Consider the following 20,049-nt stretch of genomic DNA (forward strand, 5'->3'; position numbering starts at 1 on the left):
TCCTTGCCCTCTCGAATGCTTAGAGCTTCAACATCCAGCGTGTTTTCAAGAGGATCTAGCACTGCCTTCATTTTGTTGGAGTTAATATGAAAGTTTTCCTTAGTCCCAACTTACTAATCAACATATCTGCAACCCTCCTCCAATCTATAATCAGATTATTTGCTTCAATCACTAACATATTGTTCCAGCAGCTTTTGCTGGAATGTGCATTCAGTTTTGGATTACTCTTACTGTTTGCCATGGCTAGAAAATCCTGGTTAGGAGTCTCCCCCTCCATCACTGATGACTTCCCCCCAGAAAAACCCGTATCTACTTCTGCAGCTTCAACCATCTTCTTCATCTCTGAGTTCCTTTGAGATATGAAGCCAGTCAAGATCGCAGTCACTTCTCGCCATCCTTGACTGTTTTTCCCAGCAGGAAAATAGACATCTGTTTCTTCCCTTTTTCAAAGAACTCTGAAAGAGAGATGAATGTACCTTTAGCATTCTGTTTACTTTCCACCACATATCTTCTGCCTGATTTTGTGTTATTTTCCTTCCAGCATATCTGTTTTCCTTTTGTTGCTGCTTCGTGCACAAAGTCCTTCAACCATTCTATTATCTCTAAGCCTTCCACCAAAACTGTAGCCTTTTTCACCTCCCTTATCTTCAAACTGTAACACCTTTTGATTCTTAGTTCTTTGAAGATAAAGTCTCTACCCTCCACTTTCAAGGATTTCCTCCACCTTGTCGCCTCCACAAAACCTTCCATGCTCTTAGAGCTAGGCTCTACCAAAAAGTCTCTTACTTGAGATGAACCCTTATTTTTGTTATAGGAAAAGAAGAAAAGAAAAAGTATGTGTTGATTAGACAAAATTTTAAGCTCCTCCTTACTTGGTTCAGGTTTTGAAGTCTTTGAGGGTTCAACACAGCATTTAGCAATGTTTGTATTGATTAAATCCTAACAAATAAGAAAGTAATAAAAAGAAATTAGTATATAAACACATAAAATGGATAATTTAGTTTAACAGTGCCTATTTTATAATTATAATGTCAAAAAATAAAGAATAAAAAAGTATTTTATAATGAGTAGTACAAAACTGCTTGGTGATTAGGTGAGGCAAGCCTCAAAGGGTGCCTTATCGCCTAGATGTCGCCTTAACAACTATGCTCTGGAGCTGCATTCCTTTTGTGGTATGCTGGATTCTGTGGGGGGAAATAAATAGGAGGCTATTTTAAGGAAAGGAAAGGAGTACTGAAGAGATTGTGGCTTCAGTTGGCAAACTCATCACCAGTAGGATTATGTGTCTTCCAGAATTTGAACAATCTAGTCCCTCAGACTTTGTGGAAAACTTTTGGAATACCTTAGAGATTCAAAGTTGTAATGTGAATCAGCTCAGTCTGAACTGAAGCTCTTGATGTATGTTTTGCTTTGAGTTAGGTGTTATCTTGACACCTGAACAGCTTGTATCTGTTTTTTTCTTATTAATAAAATTTTATGTTTTACTTTTCAAAAAAAAAAAAAAGATGTCTGTGCAGGAAACAAAGTTTTATCTTGGGAAGATGTTTGGGTTGGTAAAAACTCCCATTCCTTTTCAAAAAACAGAAGCAAAGTTATCTCATCAGTGTTTGTTGATAATTCTTGGGATTTGGGCTTCAGGAGAGGTCTAAGGGATTCAGAAATGGGGATGGTTGATGAAATGATACTCAATTAGGGGTAGTCTTTCTGGATCAGTCTATCAGTCTTGTAGGGATAGCAGAATTTGGAAATCTTCCCCTTCTGGTTTTTTCAATTGCTCTTCTTTTTACAATATTCTTCTTTAGATCTCTAACCATGCAGGGAATTTTCCTTGAAAGGAGGTGTGGTGTAGCACTATACCTCCAAAATTTCAGGCTTTTTGCTGGGAAGTGGTACTCCAAAAAATCAATACATTGAATTTATTGCAAAAAAAAAAAGAGGCAAAACATGTGCCTCTCCCCCCATGTTTGTAGTCTCTTCTTGGGTTCTGGTGAGACAATCTCACACTTACTAATCTCATGTCCCTTTGTGTGCTTTATTTGGTCCTGGTTCTCTTTTCTCTTTGGTTGTAGGTGGACTCCCCCCATCCCACGTATGGTGAGCCTCTTTGATCCATCTTTTTGAATGCAACCAAAGGTGCATGGAAGAGCTATGTGGAGAGCCACAAGAGCAGCTGTGTTATGGTTAGTATGGGAGGAAAGAAACAATAGGATCTTCAAAGGTGTGAAGTGTGTTTAGATCCAAGGAAGAGGTAGTGGAAGGAGTAACCATTAAGGTCATCCATTGGTTGAAATCATGTGATCTGTTTAAGAATTTCTCAGCTGAAATTGGGGTGCTGTGGCAACCACAACTATATCCGAACCTGTGGTACAGGAAATTTGGTCCCCACCGACACAACAAAGGGTAAAACTAAAATTTGATGGAAGCTCTATAGGTAATCTGGGCCCTTCTGGAATAGGTGTTTTCAGAGATGATGAAGGTAAGACAATGGCTCTTTATTCAGGTCCAGTAGGAGTTGGAGATTCCTTAAGAGCAGAAATCTTGGCTCTACATCAAGGAGTAAGATTGGCCAAACAATTGGGGCTACAGCAGATGGAGAGAGGGGGGACTCCAAATTGGTAATTGAGTGGATACAATCAGGGCATTTGGCAATTTGGCAACACAGACAGCTAATTAGGAAAATTTTTAACATAACAAGGGAGGTGGGTGTTTGTTTTAAGTGGGTAAGGAGATCAGAAAATGGTTTAGCTGATACCTTAGCAAAACAAGGGACTGTAGGGGAGAGTTTGTACTAGGCATTGCTGTAATTTCATGTCTATTGGCCCAACCTATTCTAATAGGGATTGATTTCTGTATTTCAGAATTTTAAATCTCATTAATGAAGTTACCATTTCTGGTAAAATAATAAGTTTTACTTGATTTAACAATGGTTAGATAGATCCACTCTCTTGTCTAGTTGTTCTTGAGGTCGAAGAATTTGCCACATTGCCCATCTCTGGGAAATGGAGTTTTTTTTTTTTTTTTGAGTGAATGCAAGAATTTTGTTACAAAAAAACATAGAACGTAGTCAACAAGCCCCGAGAACAGGAGGGCCCCTACCCAGTCAAACTGGCAAAGTACCACATTACAAATCCCACAGATTTTTGAAGTTCAGCAGCAGAAACATATATTGGTGCTTGAATTCTTTAACCACAGAAACCCAAGACCCTACTTCAATATTCCTTTTTCTGTTGCTAAATAGTCTGCTATTTCTTTCTGTCCACACAGTCCTAACCACTGCAGCAGGAACAACCTTCCAAACATACTCTCACTAAGCCCAGCCAGACACCAACTCAATAACAGATCTAATAAAAAATCTTTTAATGATAGTCTCCTTGAATGATCTCTTAATGCTAAAAATGCTAGCATTTCTTTCTTCCCAGATTGTAGCAGCCCTGATACACCTAAAAAAAAATCCCCTTTTGTTTCTTGGATTACAAAAGGAGGTCTTGAAGGTGGATTCAATATCACTAAGAGAAAACCACCTACAACCAAAGAGAGAAAAAAGACCCAATCCTTCATGAGAGTTGGGCAGTTAATAGGAATTTTGGTCCAGGGAGATTGACTCACTTTCTTCATGAGATTCATGATCTCTCATCTACGCTGAGTTGCTCCTTTAGATGGATCCCAAGAGGAGTGAATTCAGTGGTTGGTCACTTCCCAAATATGGGGCGAATAGGGATTTTTTTTGTATAGTTGTTAGTACTTTACCCCTGTAAAACTTGCATTTTTGGTTTGGGGTCTTTTTGCTCTCTTATACATCTCCTCATGTACATCCCCCCCCCCTTCTGCTTCCATTGCTTTCAACCTCAACTCTCTGCCACCAATCATAAACCCATCTTCTTGCAACTGGTAAATCTCCTCAGCTGCTGGTTGTGATAATCCCTCATTAATGAGTTCTCCCCAAAGCTATTCCAACTCAAATTCCTCTGCAATCCAATTGATGGAAACAAAGCCCTGATTTGTCCTCCCCCTGCTGCAATCAATAATCTCCATTATCAATCAAATCCCTATCTTTCATCTTTTCTGCAAATAAAGACTTGGAGAACATCACTACTACTACACATGCACTAACAGTCTAACACCCATGGAAGAAGTGGCTGATGCAATTGCACTTACTGTTCTTCAAGGTATTTGCTAAGAGGAGTGTAATTTAACTGCCATAGAACTCAAATCTCTACAGAACCCTAATATCTTCCATTGTTGCAGATTTAAATGTCAAATGGGTTCTGTGAGAAAAAAAAAAAAAAACAATTATGGACCTATGGCTTTTTTGGTAAATAGGCTGGATTTATACATATTGTGGGTCGGGCCTCACCTGAACACAAAACCTAGGTCCAATTCTGGAATTTACAGGTCACGCTGAAAATGATCATCGCTAGTGACAAATACCAATTAGGTGTCCTCTTTTGCAATGTTCCATAAGAGTTTATCTCCAAATAAATTACTTTCCAAAAAGGCCAAAATTTTTGGTGCTATGGGTCCATTCCAAATGGATTTGGTCAGGAAACCCCAAGAAACTGGATTAGAAAAGGTAAAGAATTTAAAGAAAGAAGCAGTGAAGCACATGAGAAAACACACAAAAAAAGGAGCATCAACCCCTGAGAATTAGAGGTAGAGACATTAAGAAAAACACCTTCCAAGCACAAAATAAAATCCTGGTATTTCACTCTGTCCAAATTATCCAACATAGTCCAAATGGTAACAAATTCCACAGAATTTTCATAACCCTTTACAGACCATGATAAAATCACCCTGGGAATGTTTTCCAAAGTTTTCCATTGTTGATTAAATAGCTTCAAAGTTCATAAAATGAGCCCATGCTCCATATGTGAAGCTGCAGATGCTGGACTGACTTAATGATCTGCCTATAAAGGAAGCAAAGGCGGTCAACAACCATCTCCTTTCCCAAAAGGTGATCAATGGTGAGAAACTTATCCAAAGTATGGAGAGTTGTGTAGAGTCTGAAAGGATGGAGAGTTGGGAGGCAACAAGTGATTGTCACTCACCTACAATTTGCGGATGATATCATTCTCTTTTGTGAAGGGGAAATTGAGGAGATGGACAATTTGAGATTGGTGGTGATGCATTTTGAGAGAGCTCCAATCTAAAAATCAATTGGAACAAGAGTTGTGTAACGGGGGTGAATTTACAGGATGATGAAGTGCAGTTGGTGACTAGGGCATTAGGTTGTGAGGTAAGTGGTTGGCCTCTACTATATTTAGGTCTGCCCCTGGGAGAAAATCCTAGAACAGAAAACTTTTGGTACCCAGTTTTAGAAAGATTCACTAAGAAGCTAGCAAGGTGGAAGAGAAATTATATCTCACTAGGGGGTAGAATCACTTTAATCAAGTCCACTCTGGCCAACCTTCCGATGTATTTCCTATCTACTTTTAAGCTTCTTGCCAAGGTTGCCAATAAGTTAGAAAAGCTCATGAGAGATTTTTTGTGGGAACCGAGTGACTCAAAAAAGGACCATTTAGTGAAGTGGAAAGTAATTTCTAGGAAAAATGAAGCTGGGGGCCTAGGCATCGGCAATATCAGATTAAGAAATGTAGCTTTGTTAAGAAAGTGGTTGTGGAGATTTCCTTTGGAGCAGGACAGTTTGTGGCACTTGGTGGTGGAAAGCATTCATGGGATGGAAGCTAATGCATGGGATGCTGACGTCGACCCTAGGGCTTCTCATTTCTCCCCTTAGAAAGCAATCGCTGGAGTCTTATCTTCCTTTCAGCCTTTCATCAGATTTGATGTGTGCTCAAGTAATAAAATTTTGTTTTGGAAGGACCTTTGGCTTGGGAATACCCCCTTAAGGATAGATTCCCAGTAATGTATTCTATTTCCCTAAATAAATTCAAAACCATCTCCTCACTTCATGTGTCTGAGGGGACTTGGGATTTGGGTTTGAGAAGAGGGTTAAGGGATTCAGAATTGGCTTCTGCAGATGAGTTAATCACTGTGTTGAATTCAGTTTTCCTAGATCTTTCCTGCCCAGATAGTAGAATTTGGAAAGAGTCCTCTTCAGGGACTTTCTCTTGTTCATCTTTTTTCAACACCTTAGTTCAGTCTTCTTCTGTGTCTGTCTCTTTTCCTATTAAAGAAATCTGTATTCTCTTGTGCCGCCAAAGGTTAGGGCTTTTTGCTAGGAAGTGGCGCTTCAAAAGATCAATACTATGGATGTACTTCAAAGAAAAAGGCCAAACTAGAGCCTTTCCCCACATGTTTGTTACCTTTGCTTAAGAAATGGCGAGACGGTGACTCATCTTTTGATTTCTTGTCCTTTTGCTTATTACCTTTGGGTGTGCTGAACCTTTTTGACTCTAACTTCTTCCAACAACCAAGGAAAAGGGGCAGGGTAATGTGGAGAATAACAAGAGCTGCCATCCTATGGTCAATTTGGGAAGAGAGAAACAATAGGATCTTCCTAGGGCAAGAAAAATCCAAGGAAACACTTGTGGAGGTTGTCACCATCAAGGTTATGCACTGGCTGAAAGTACATCATCTCTTCAAGGATTTCTCCTCAGTGGACTTAATTAGAAATTGCAGTGCTATAGCTATTTCCTATCCTTCCTCCCCTATGGTACAAGTTTGTTGGGTACCACCACCTCAATTCAGGGTGAAGCTAAACTTTGATGGAAGCTCCTTAGGTAATCCAGGTCAGTCAAGAGTTGGGGGTGTGTACAGAAACGAGGAAGGAAAGTCTTGGCCCTTTACTTGGACCCAATTGGGGTGGGAGATTCATTAAGGGCAGAAGTAATGGCCTTACTTCAAGGTTTGAAACTGGCGAAACAATGGGGAATGCAGCAATTAGAAGTGGAAGGAGACTCCAAGCTGGTAATAGGGTGGATGCAAACTGGAAACCTGAGAGTGTGGTCTCTTAGACAGCCTCTAAGAGAGGTTATTAGCTTAGCAAGGGAGATTGGAGTGCATTTTAATTGGGTAAGAAGGTCAGCAAATGGAATGGCTGACACTTTAGCTAAGCAAGTAATTACTAGGGAGGCTTTGTTTTGGACCTGTTTGTAAGTTTTTGATTTTCTTTTCCATCCATTTTGTAGGTGGTAAGCCTGTAATCTTTTCAATTATCTAATGAAAGTTACTGTTTCCTATAAAAAAAAAACACTTATCCAAAGTAGCAGACTTTGGAGGGAACATGGACCTTTCATATCCAGCTGCAAGGGCATCTTCTGCTGGGCCCTCCAAAGATTCACAAAAAGATCAAATAAAGAATGCATGTAACCTATTTGTCCACCAAAATCTCTCATCTTGGATATCCACTTTGATATAATACCTGTCTAGTTTTTTTTTATAGGAAACAATAACTTTCATTAATTAATACATAAGAGTTACAAAGGATAAATTTAAGACAAGTTTTCCCTAACAATCTGAAATAAACCCATACAAAGCCACCCAAAACAGATCCCCCTACTTGTCCTTTCTCTAGCTAAGATAACTGTTTACATTTTCTGAAAGTGATTGGGGAATCTGCTTCCTTATCATGGAAATTACATTTTTTATCAATACATTTAAAATACATTTCAAATAAGGTATCCAATCTGTCCACCCCAACTTCATAACATTCCTTTATTGCAGCCTGCTTGTTTTGAGCAATGTACAAGTGCAGGATATGCCGCATTCAGAGGCCTTGTCACACCAAATGTCAATCCAGAGAAAATAATGCTTGTCACTCCCTGGTTTGAAATTGATGTATTGAGAGAACAGTTTTCTGTTTTGCATAATGCCCCTCCAAATGTTTGACACATAGGTGTTGTGGGACAGTCTCCCAATCAAGTGTAGTCCTTTCATAGTTGCAACATATGATTCTCCTCCACAGGTTCTCCTTTACAGTCCCATGGAAAGCATGAGTAGATATGACTATAAGGAGCATAATATCCAGACTCAAAGATAAAATCTGTTGGATAAAATCCAAACCACTGATGACCCAGTTGTCAAGATGCTCACTTGGCACCCCTCCAAATAAGAGGCACAGGATCAAACTCACATAACTGTAGGCTCTCTGTGGTATGACCAGTGGACCTCAGATGCACCCTGCTCTGCCCCACCCCTAATTTCCCTAACTAAAAGATAATGAAGAAACAAGGAAATCCACATGCATGAAATCCAAAAGGAGAAAATATTATCACAGAAGAGGTGAAGAGCAACTCACGAGGCACGAAAGTCCACTCCCACAGGCTTGGGAAGTTGTAAGAAGCTGCGGGACTGTAAATCAGTGCTGAATACAGTCTATATATAACAAAACAATAATTTCAACATCAACAAATTGTAGAAAAGGGGGAAAAAGTAAGCACCATAAAAACTAGATAGGCAACTAGAAGCATAAAACCCAAAAGACATACCGAAAGATACTGAAACAATCCATCCAGTTGTGGGGGCTTCAGATAGACGCCCCCTGTTATGTAAGAAGCCTATTGCAATAATGCCCATCAGAAGTTGTCAATAAAGACCAGAGACACGCAACACACAAAACAAACAAAAAATAGTTTTCACATAACCACCTGCTGCAGAAAGGCAGAATGTTGGGCCCCTATAACACATGCATCAATAGGAACCTGCAGATTGAGAAAAGAGATGTAGATACAATTTGAAGAAAATGTCCATAAACAAATGTGCCTGGTAAATTTTCGCAACCAAGAGAGGATTTTATCAATGATAAAAAATCTGTGTATATTGCAGCTTCAGTAGAGATGAACAAGTCCATGGTTATGCTGCATGGACTCTTCTACTAAAAAGAAGCTCCATGTTGCACATATTTCTAGTTCAAATATCCCACAGATTATGGTGCAACACTTCTGGATTTTCTTATGTACTTTTCTTGCCTTGTCAATATATGTTAAAGTTAAACATAAAGAATAGTTTGTCTCAAACCAATGGGTAGTTTTAAGGTGGCAGAAACAACATAGTCACACTTATATACCCGTCTCACCCTTGTCTATAGGCATATAACCCACTAAAATCAAATAATCTTTGCCTACTTATTGAATTCCTATGGTTGTTCTCTTCACCAGGTTTCCAAGCATAAAACAATCCCAACCAAAAAACTTACACTATCAGGTCCTCAGAATATTTTACCAAAAAATAAGGTCCTCAAAATCCACCCATTAGATTCTTACATTCATACCATGTCACAAAGCTAGGGATGTGGGTATTGGGTAGAGTATGTCTTAAGAGTTGGATCCATCTACCCAAGGGGGAAAAATAAGCTGTCAAGTGCAAATCCTCAAAAGAAAAAATTGTAGAACATTAAAAAAAAAAAAAAAAATTGAACTCAAAACAATTCTAGCTTCCTAAGTTCAGCTAAAACTGAAATATATCAATAGAGTGTCCAATATAACCAAGTCCTCATCATGTATACAATACCATGGAACGTTGGGCCGAGAATATTGCATTCATTATTGCAACATATCTGCCAAGATTTTTCATTCAAAATTCAGACAAGCTCAACTGAAAAATAAAGCTGAAAATGGTCCATAACATAATCAAGTACAACGTACTGTTCAGGTCCATCCGAGGATCCCTGCAGGCATAAAATCTGTCTTTGCATGTTAGGAAAAGGGTTGACAATGGTTAAACTACAGGAATTGATCATCAATTCAGAATTAAATACAGAAAACAAGTTATAATGTTTTCACTTGCCACATATAGCTGAAGTTATTCTAAATTTCTAATAATATATCACCTAGAAGAAATAGTTACAGCCATCCTAATCAAATAAAATGTATACAATGATTTGTAAGTTGTAATGTATATGTAAAAACCATGGGTTAGCTTTATCTCCTTTTATTCCATATAGCAAATAACATAGAAGAGATTGACTTACACTTTAAATCATGTGGAAACATCAAGTCCAAGAATACCACAAGTCAATGATATAAAAGGCACACAACTAAGCACATAGGTACGGCACTTTCAAAAGGCATGCATCTGGTGCATCTAACACTTCAGCCAGGCATGTACCTTTTCAAAATTTGTACATTTTTCTCTTTTTTAAGCCTAGTGTCTGGACCGGAGGCTCCACTCCCAAACCCCTGACCAAACCCCTTGAGGCAAGCCCAAATAAGTCCATATTAGGGTCTTGCATTCTTACTCCCTACAAGAAAAACAATTATATAATTTTAATTGTCTTTTAAAAAATCTTTTATTTTTTATGAATGTTTAAAAATTCCTTTTATTAGGATGAATGAATGAACAACATTAGCAAATAGCTCCAAGAAGCCCCTATTTGCTAATGTTGTTCATTCATTCATCCCAATAAAAGATATTTTTAAAAGACAATTAAAATTATAAAATCATTTTTTTTCTTTGTAGGGATTAAGAATGTAAGACCCTAACATGGACTTATTTGGACTTGCCTCAAGGGGCTTGGTACAAAGGCAACTCATGGAATATGTTTTATATGTTCTAAATCACATTAGCTATTTTCTACCAAAAAAAAATCACATTAGCTATTTGAAATAATGCAATTGGAAAAAAAAATATAGAGATTGAAATTTTTACATGCTTAAATATGTTTTATATGTTATGTTTGATTTTATTTCTAAATTTTCATTTTGAATATGTTTTATACGTTATGTTTATGTATTTTAATTAGAGATAATAGGTTTTTTTAAACATTTATTTTAAAATTTAAGTTTATATTTTTAATTAATATTATGTTCAATATTTTTTGCATTTTTATTTTTTATTTTTTTGCATCTTTGCACCTTGCTTCAAAAAGGCACACCTCGCCTTGCACCTTTTTTTTTTTTTTTGAGAAGAATTTAACCTAATTTTATTAAAGAAAGAGGAGGTGCATGAGATCTACAGAGGAGAAAGCTTGTCGCTATATAATTGGTCCAAAAACACACCACATTTGGCTAAGCCATCTGCTATATGATTTAGTTCCCTAGGAATCCAAGCTAATTTTACATTTACACAGTCCAAAGAGTCCCTTATGCCTCAGGCGCAAAATGCCCCTTGCGCTTTTAAAACACTGCCACCAATTGATGCAACTCAGATAAAAAATCAGTAGGGAAGATGGCGACTTGGTGAGCAAACATTAGTAAATGTTCTTGGAAGAGGTTGGGTTTCCATGCCTACAAGTGACAAGAGGACCAGATCTCAAGGAACACAACCATAGGAAGCATCTCAACAGCTACATATAATTCGAATTGGCAAGGATGAAAGGTACTCTTTCTCATGGCACAATTTCTTCCGTGGGTTCACGAAGTATCCCCTATCATTGAGTGACACTATCTAGAACAGCATAAATGAGTAAAGGATGAAGGAGACACCTTCAAAACCTTCGAAAGAACTAGTAATTTGCTCACAATATTTCAGCCAACATACTTGATGCTAACTAAGGTGATGTGGGATGCTAAGGGAGTGATATTCAAAGTTATGATTTACTTAGGCTTCAACTAAAAACCAAGGAGAAAACTATCTCAGGTTTGTCACTCAAGTTGCAGCCTAAATTTGAAGGGTCAAAACTTGTCCATTACTCAACTTTGATCTCATTAGGTAAGTTATTTAATAACCTATAACAAGACCACATTTGGACAAATTTGGATATCAATTCAGGGACTTATGGTTGATTTACAAGCAACTAACAAGTCTGTGATGAGATCTTAAATTTTTGGATTATTCAAGTTTTTTAATTAATATTTTAATAGGTTTAAGATTTATTTTGGTGGGTATTTGTTTTATAGTTGTTTCCTCATCAAAAATTCATTCCAAACTTACAATGAGTCAAAACATCAAGTATTAGAAAGTGTTCTAGGAGTTTTGGTCAACTTTGAAGTGATTCCAACTGTAGGTATGAGTTAGAAAGTGATTAGGAGTCATTAGATTAGGAAAATAGGTCTGTAAAGGCCCATAATACTGTTTATAAGGAGAATGATGAGATTGAGAATAAAAGTAGGTCTTTTGGTTTTTAGTTGTGATGCTCAATTTTTTTCCCCTTCTGTGTGACTCCATTTCTTTTATCGGTATCTTTAGTGTGACTCCATAAAGACCCCATATTGAATCTGAAGCAATTCCATACTTGATTCCAGAAGAAAGGTTTAACTCCTCTAACTACCTTCTTTTATACTGCACTTTTGATTTTCTATTTTTTCATTATTATAATTTTGGTGGATTAATCATTCTAAGACCATCCTACGTCATAAAGTGGGATGAGGGAATATTTTAGCATAACCAATAATATATTGAAACGATGGCAAAGGGGGCAGAACTTTTAGTTTCAGGATATAAAATAGTTTGATAGGAAGTAAGTTCCATGTTAGAGGAAGAACTGAGTGGATGCACAATAATGAGATGGTGAATTCCACAAAAATTCAGAAAAAATCTTACTTATATGAATAACTAAAATGGTGATTGAGATTACTGGCATGGATAAAGGGACAAGGTTGAAAGCATAGAGGAGATGGGGACTCTTAACAGTGGCTCTATTTATGAACCATTTATACAACATAGACCTCTTTCCAGAGGTTATCTGCCGCAAATAACCCTATGGGGTTCAACTATGATGCCGGAAGAAAGATGCAATCCCAATCACTTAGCATGGTTGATCTTTTCATAGCCAATATTCGAACTGAAATTATGCCTATGTTGCCTGTACAGCATCCTCCCCAACCAGATCCAGAAATTTTATAGAATAGGATGAGAAACTTATCCAAACCTGAAGTTTTAGAGTGCCAAACATAAAAGACCATTTTTTCAATGTTAACAGGAAGTGATTTATTCCAACTAAGCACCATCTATGATATTCCATTTCTAGTTTTGGGTTTTCATTAATGATTTCTGCGCAAAGTATCATGTTAAAGAAATGCTGGATAAAGTATTAGCAATTCAATACGTTCAAAGCCCACAACATGAAGGTCTTTGCATCAATTGTAGCATAAGATAGAAACCTCACCCTAGGCTGGGGATGAAGCGGTCCAGAACGGAACACCTTCTGTATATCTATTCAACAAGTCAATCCAACACACTCCTCAGATGTGCATTAATATTAGAACACAGACCAAAAAGAAAAATTAACCATCATAAAGGATACAACAAAGGGCCAGAGACAATGATCCTGACAGCAATGAGGATGCAATCCCAGGTGGTGACTCGTCTTTGTTCAACTCTTGATCTCTAGCCAGAAATTCCTCCAAGTTCTGCAGCAACTTGGAGCAAAGTGCAGGCATTCTCCCATTCTCCGAACTCTCTACAGTTATGGGCGATGATGAGGAATCATAAATGTAGTCGCAAGAATTGAGCCCAGTGGCAATAACTACCACTTGATTGAGTTGATTGAGGAGGAGAATGGAATTCAGAAATGAAAAGACCTGCTCACAGAAATATTAAAAATAAGTTTTTAGGGTTTTTAAGGAGAAAAATTAGATCTTTTTTCTTTTAAGTGGAACGTAAAAGTCTTACATGAGTGAGGAATTTGGGGAAGGAAAGCGAATTGGTGGTGGTGTTTTCCCCGCTCCAGAGAAAAGGGTTGGTGTCGAGTAGAACCACAAGAAGACTAACGTCATCTACAAAAACAAAAGATAAGATAATTTTTCTGACGAGAGAGACAATACAAGGGAAATTTATGGAAGAATGGAGGGATGTAGGGAGGAAGAGAAAGAGAGACAGACCTGAATACAACTTTGATGTAATTGATGCCATGACTGTAAAAGTCTGAAATTTAGATGAATGAAGCGGGTGAGCAGAGTGAAGTAGCAACTAGTAAGAGCAATAAATTCCGTGCAATGTAGATTCCCTTCCCCTTCTTTTGTGAACACTAGTCAGGCCCGACATGTGAAAAGCACTTGTTGGGCATTATAAAGAGCAACTACAATGAAAAACCACAAACATGAATGAGAATAGAATACAGAATGACAAAGAAAAAATTCATATTCAACCGTCACGATATATATGGTGTAACGGAACCAATTCACAAGTCCTGGAATTTGAGGGCATAATAAAAAATCCATCTGACAGAATTTTCTGCTACGTCCACATGTTTCTTCCAGTTTTAAGTGGTTATGGATTTGTATTTTACCAATTTGCATATAAGAATGAAAAGAACAAGTATGATATCTACTTTATGCGGCAGCGCTAAAAATACAAGGTTGGAATTCCTCTAAAATTCATTGCTTCAAACAGTTGGAAAGCATTTGATGAAGTTCAGCTTACTACAAACAGGAGAGCTGTCGAGGTCCAGTTCAATAGTAATGGCGTTCAAATAACGGCAAACTAAGAACCCGAGAAGAAATTAAATGAGGAAAAAAGAAATACAATAAATTAGAAAATAATTTAGCCTCATTACACAGGGAAAAAGAAAGAATGAACTTTCTGAAACTAAGCCAAATCAGGGGTTTTACAATGGAAGTTGGATAAGCCCTTTATGATAATGACGCTGTTCGGTAGTAAATAGGGGTTTCGCACATACAGGAAAGAGCAAACCAGAGGTGGAGGGGTTTTATACGAACAGAAACTGACCTTCAAGATAGAAGCCGACGTTGAGCTTAATGTTTTCAAAATCTCTGGTAATAGCTGTTAGGAGGGAGGGTTGAGATAAAGAGAGTTTCTAAAAGAGCCGGCTCTGAAAGAGCGTTCAGTTCAAAGATGGATCATCGACGACGAAACAGAAGCTGCCCGTGCCGCCGTACGCCCCGAATCTTCTGCGATGTAACTGCCATGTGAGAATTACCTGAGCATGAAATGGTCCGGGAGCTCACTAGTACAGCTCAGCCTGTAAGAGATAGAGGTTGGGCCTCCGGGCCTAGGTTAAGCTCCTTAAACTATACAAGCCCAGCCCGGCCCATGATCATCTTGTCATATACGGTATACCCCTCAAAGGTCAAAGCTACATTTGCAATAGGTCAAAACTCCAATTCTCCAAAAATACTCTAAATAGCTTCCAAAAAATTTTGGCTAAAATTTTGAAGATTCCAATTCAAGCAAAATTAGATATAATAAATGGCAAAGTTACAAAGAACACATTCTTGAATATGAAGGAAAAGGTTAACAACAAGCTAGCAAGTTGGAAGGAACACTCTCTCCTTGGCAGGTAGATTAACACTTTTGAATGCTATTGCAAATATGATGCATCAACTCCTTATGAGATCGTTCAAACTTCCCCAAAACATCACAGATTAATTAGATAAAAGTCGAAGAGAATTCCCATGGACAAATTCCAATTAAAGAAAGCCGATCCATTTGATTGGTTGGAAAAGGGTATGCACTCCAAAATGCTAGGGGGGCTAGGGCTAAAGACTCTTCAATGGGTCAATGAGGCTAACTTAGCTAAGTTGGGTTGGGAAATTTTAGTTGAGAGTGATAATCTCTGGATTAAGGCTACTAAAGCAAAGTATTTTTGGAATGTAAAAGAGAAGAAAAGCATATCTTGGGCATGAAGGGGAATCCTTAAGGGTAGAGATCTTCTAAATAAGAGATTAGGTTGGGAAATAGATAATGGCAAATCTATAAGATTCTGGAAGGATAGATGGGCTATAGATGTTCCCTTGGATCAAATCATCCCCTAGATAGGATTGATAATGATAATCTCCTTGTTAGTGAGGTTATAGATTAGAATAGGAAAGTATGGATGGAAAATAAAATATGTAACCTAGTCCCTTTAAATATTTAGGGGGAAAATAAAATCAATTTTTATCCCTTTTGACCAAAAAGGATAAAATTCTTTGGAGACTAAACTCTAACGGAAGGTTCTCAATCAAGTCACATTATAACTTGAAATGTAGCATGTTTTTACATGAAGTGAAATTTGAATGTTTGGAGTTAAACTACCCCCCTAAATTGAAGGTATTCCTTTATATTCTTCTTAATAAAACACTCCCAACAAAAAATTCATCTTCAGAATAGAGGACTTAATGTTGATGGAGGTTATAGTATTTTGCAGGAAAAATGAGGACTTAGATCATATATTTAAAAATTGTATAGTAGCAAAACAAATTTGGGGGGTGATTAATCCCACTATTAAAGGGCCAACAAGTTTATACTCTTCTCTTGAGGAGTGGTGGATGAAATTTTGTAAGAACTTGATTGGAAAATGCAATGAGAGGCAAAAGTGTGTTTTCATACTATGGAATACCGGAAAAAGTAGAAACGAGAAAACTTTGAACAATGTGTCAACCCCTATCCAAGTGGTGATACATAGAACTCAATCATCTTACATGGAAACATTTGAAGTTAGCATGAAACCCACTAGAGACAATCAACAAAATATGTGAAAGTATATCTTGTGTCAACCTCCAAAATTTTGATGTGTCCCGTCTAAACAATGGTATGTTCTCATTTGCGGTCATTGCAAGAAATTTTTTGGAAGAGTGGTAAATTACAAGGCCTATCAAACAGCGAGCTGGCTTGCCAATCAAGGTCTTTCTTCACGTCAAGGATCTGTTTGTCTCAATCTTAGTAAGCTTCTTTGGAATTTAGCTTTTATTTGTTTCTCTAATTTGTGGGGACGTGCTACCCTTTGTCTTATGTAACCCCTCGTAAAAAAGGCTACATTTTCAATTAAGGGAAATCTTTTTAAAAGAAATATTATTCAATCCCATTGTTGTTTTAGTTGTGAGAGTAGTAATGAAACTCTTGTCCATGCTTCATTTTTCTATGATAGGGTCAAATGCATATGGTTTTAGGTTGGGCCTAAGAACTGATTTTTAAACAATTTGAACTTTCAAAAAGTGTGACTTTAGTCCAGCTGCTATTAATCCATCATTTGTAGACTTTTAATGTGGGTTGTGCCATGCTAGCACAACATAAATTGTAGGCAGCCTGAACCCCATCCATGCCATGCTATGTTGGGCCTCGGCCTTGGTGGGTCGTGCTTGGGTAGCACGATCCCCCTCCTTAGATTAGGCCTGGTTCCTAGTTGTGCTAGGTTGTGTCGGGCTAAGCCTACGGAATCAGGCTATGGCGGGTCAACTCAGGTTAGGCCTACTTTATTTGACTATTTCTTTTCCAGTTTTCTAATTTTCATCTTTTCCTAGACTAAGAAAAATTAGAAAAAAAAAAGCATATAATAGCAAATAATTAACATGAATAGTAATAAACATTAAGTTGGGAAAAGTGACATTTCAAATCTAATGTGTACAAAAAAAAAATTAAAAAAAAATGCATTGAAAATAATAAAATAGAGTTGATCATTCATGCTACTTTCCTCCTCTTCCTTGTTTTAGGTCAAATGTCATGTTGTCACAAGTGATTCCTTCATCGCACCAACATGCACCATCCATCATGCCCTTAGCATGCCTTCAAATGTCATTGTGTGTGTGTTATGGGTGGGCTATCTATGTATTTTGTATGGGCAGGGGGAATGCCAATGGCATTATTGTAAATACTTAATATGATTTTTCACCATTTTGATGTTTCTTTCTGTCACTTCCCCAAAAGCTTAACTCACTCTTTGAGGGGAAATAGGTAGTTGAGTGGTGTCAATATCGTGTAAAAGTTAAGCATGGGTGTTTGTGCTTGCTAACATTTAATGCAATACAAAGTGCTTTTTGACTAATATGTGTGCCTTTTTGTTGCCTTTTGTGTGTTGTTGCTTGTATTCATAGACTTACTCGACTCAATCGAGCACCACACAAGGCCTCATCGACTAGCCCCATGGCAGTTGGTATCAAAGCCAGTTGCTCTTCAACACATTGTGACCCATGCACAATGACACTAGTGGTGGCACAATGAAGCACAATCAAGAACTCACCAATGAGATACAACATGGCCTTACCCAGGCCCAAGAGACTAATGAGGCACCAAGCAATGAAGCCATTGTAGAGAAGGCCTTGAAGGACCACGTATCCAAATCAAGCAAGCGTGATAAGTTGGTTGGCAAGCTTGCTGCCTTCAATGCCCACATCCTTCGTTATGAGTTTACAGTTTAGGAAATGTATAATTGAGTAGAAGAAATCCACCTTAATGTTGAGACCATTGAGAGTTCCATGGTGGAGCTAGAACTACGCTTGAATGGCATCTTGAACGAGGTCAAAGACGTATTAAATGGCACCCTCAAGGAAGTTCTTGACATATCATCCCAACAAGAAGGGAGCTCCCCACAATCCAGCATACAAGACCAACTCGATGAGATGAAAGCTAAGTGGTCAACATAGAAGGGAGCCATGCCTACTCCTATAGCCATTCAAGCACAATTAGAAGAGATCAAGAAAGAGAGGGTGGCCATGAAAGCTCCCATGGACGCCCCTATTGACCTCCAGGCACAACTATATGATATAAGAGGAGATATGGCACTCCTAAAGAGAGCAATGGCCAATACTCCTAGCCCCTCCACAACATTGGGCCCTACTTGCGTGAAGATTCGGGAGCCCACACCCTATGCCAACTCCCGAGATGCTCAAGAACTTGACAACTTGTGGCAAATGGAGCAATATTGCCTTGTTATTGGCATTGATGATGATACAACTCAGGTTCGTACTATAACCATGTATTTGTCTGATATTGCTATTTTGTAATGGCGCAAACGATGCCAAGACATTGGATGAGGCACGTGCACTCATCAGCTGATTTCAAGAGAGAATTGGAAGCAGTAATTTTATCCAGAGAACATGGAGTACCTAACCTAAAAAAAGGTGAAGAGACTCAAGTACAGGGACTCACTCCATGAATACGTCAAAGAATTTTCAGCCCTTACCCTAGAGATCTTGGACATGTCCGACAAGGATTTATTATTCAACTTTATGGATGGACTGAAGCCATGGGTAGAATTGGAGCTCCAACGCCGTAACCTTGCCACCACAATGGTTGTGGTAGAGCAACTCACTGAGATGAGCTTGTCAAATGAAAAAGTCCCCAACCCAACTAGCCTACGTGCCTTGAACTCGAGTGGGTGAGCAAATCAATCATGCCCTCCTCATGACAACTCAAACTTCAATAAGCCAGCCAGCCAAGACTATAGGAAAAAGCCATAAGAAGATCAAGGTCGCCAATGCCCATAACCACTGGACCCGCATCCACATTCTTGCTTTAATGGAGAAAAGCATTAGGTTTGTGACTGCCCAACAAGGAAGAAGATCAATGACCTTGTTACCAAGCTCAATGATAATGAGGAAAAGTCTGAGTAGGCGCCAAGAGTGAGCACCCATCAACTTTTTAACACCATGGTGAAGAAAGAGGCCAATCCTAAACGGCCTAAGAAAGCCCAAAAGGGGCTGAATATGTAGACATTATCCTTGGTGGAAAGTCGACTCAGGCCCTCATTGATATAAGGGCCTCCCATAGCTTCATTTCGGTCATCGAGGCCAGGCGACTTAACCTGAACATTGCCAAGGAGATAAGGTAGCTCAAGGTTGTAAACTCTGGTGCCAAGGCTATTAAAGGCATGGGCCATGGGATTGATCTCCAAGTTGTGCCTTGGACAAGCAAGATTAAGTTATTAGTGGTACCCTCGGATGATTTTCAAGTTGTTTTGGGAATGGATTTCTTGACACAGGCGAAAGCAACCCTCATGCCTCACATCAACACATTATGCATCTTAGGTGAATGCTCCCCATGCATGGTACTAGTCCTGACTTCCACTAGGGTCCACAGGAAGCAAGTATTATCATTACAAATTTTCCATGATGAAGCCATATTCGAATCCAACAAGTATACAACAGAGAAGACCTCCACACCCACAACTGAAGAAGCCACTTCTAAAGCTAACATCAATGCTAGCATGAAACAGTAGCCCATCAAGCCGTCCCCAACACTCCAGTAGCAACGTTCACACCCACCATCAGCCATCAAGCAAAAAAGAAGACCCAAGGGGAAAATAAGTGCCACCCAAGCCATTTAGGGACCACTTTCATGCCATTCTTTAAGCCAAACCACGTAGTAGCCCTATGAGTAGTCACCCTTGGGAAAAAATTCATGGGACCCAATTCCCTAATAATCCAAAACATCATTCTAACCTTGACCTGGCCCACCTATAACAAAGATGAACCATCTATTATCATATCTTGAGGCAGCTAGGAAAGGACTTAGCCATAGGATTCCCAAACATAACAAGCCACTTCAACCATACCA

General features: G+C 38.5%; 1 protein-coding gene across 5 annotated transcripts in view; it reads right to left on the minus strand.

Annotated features, from left to right (window-relative positions):
* LOC148843396 (basal transcription factor complex subunit-like protein) overlaps positions 1 to 15,096 on the minus strand; it is a 36,556-nt gene extending 21,460 nt beyond the window's left edge. Inside the window, exons 1-10 of one of the 5 annotated variants that reach the window (XM_088958361.1) lie at positions 14,506 to 15,096; positions 13,659 to 13,855; positions 13,450 to 13,553; positions 13,082 to 13,358; positions 12,944 to 12,990; positions 9,543 to 9,580; positions 9,409 to 9,454; positions 8,547 to 8,600; positions 8,388 to 8,456; positions 8,198 to 8,274 (exon numbers count right to left, since the gene is read on the minus strand). In XM_088958361.1, coding sequence (XP_088814487.1) covers positions 8,198 to 8,274; positions 8,388 to 8,456; positions 8,547 to 8,600; positions 9,409 to 9,454; positions 9,543 to 9,580; positions 12,944 to 12,990; positions 13,082 to 13,358; positions 13,450 to 13,553; positions 13,659 to 13,689 — 743 coding nt within the window. In that variant the 5' untranslated portion in view covers positions 13,690 to 13,855; positions 14,506 to 15,096. The remainder of the gene's footprint in view (positions 1 to 8,197; positions 8,275 to 8,387; positions 8,457 to 8,546; positions 8,601 to 9,408; positions 9,455 to 9,542; positions 9,581 to 12,943; positions 12,991 to 13,081; positions 13,359 to 13,449; positions 13,554 to 13,658; positions 13,856 to 14,505) is intronic. The other 4 variants (XM_088958362.1, XM_088958363.1, XM_088958364.1 and 1 more) reach the window with 4 other exon arrangements.
* Between the last annotated feature and the right edge of the window lie 4,953 nt (positions 15,097 to 20,049).

This window comes from Nelumbo lutea, chromosome 8 (genome assembly GCF_056320005.1).
Source record: "Nelumbo lutea isolate HS-2025 chromosome 8, American lotus-T2T, whole genome shotgun sequence".
Classification (NCBI taxonomy): Eukaryota; Viridiplantae; Streptophyta; class Magnoliopsida; order Proteales; family Nelumbonaceae; genus Nelumbo; species Nelumbo lutea.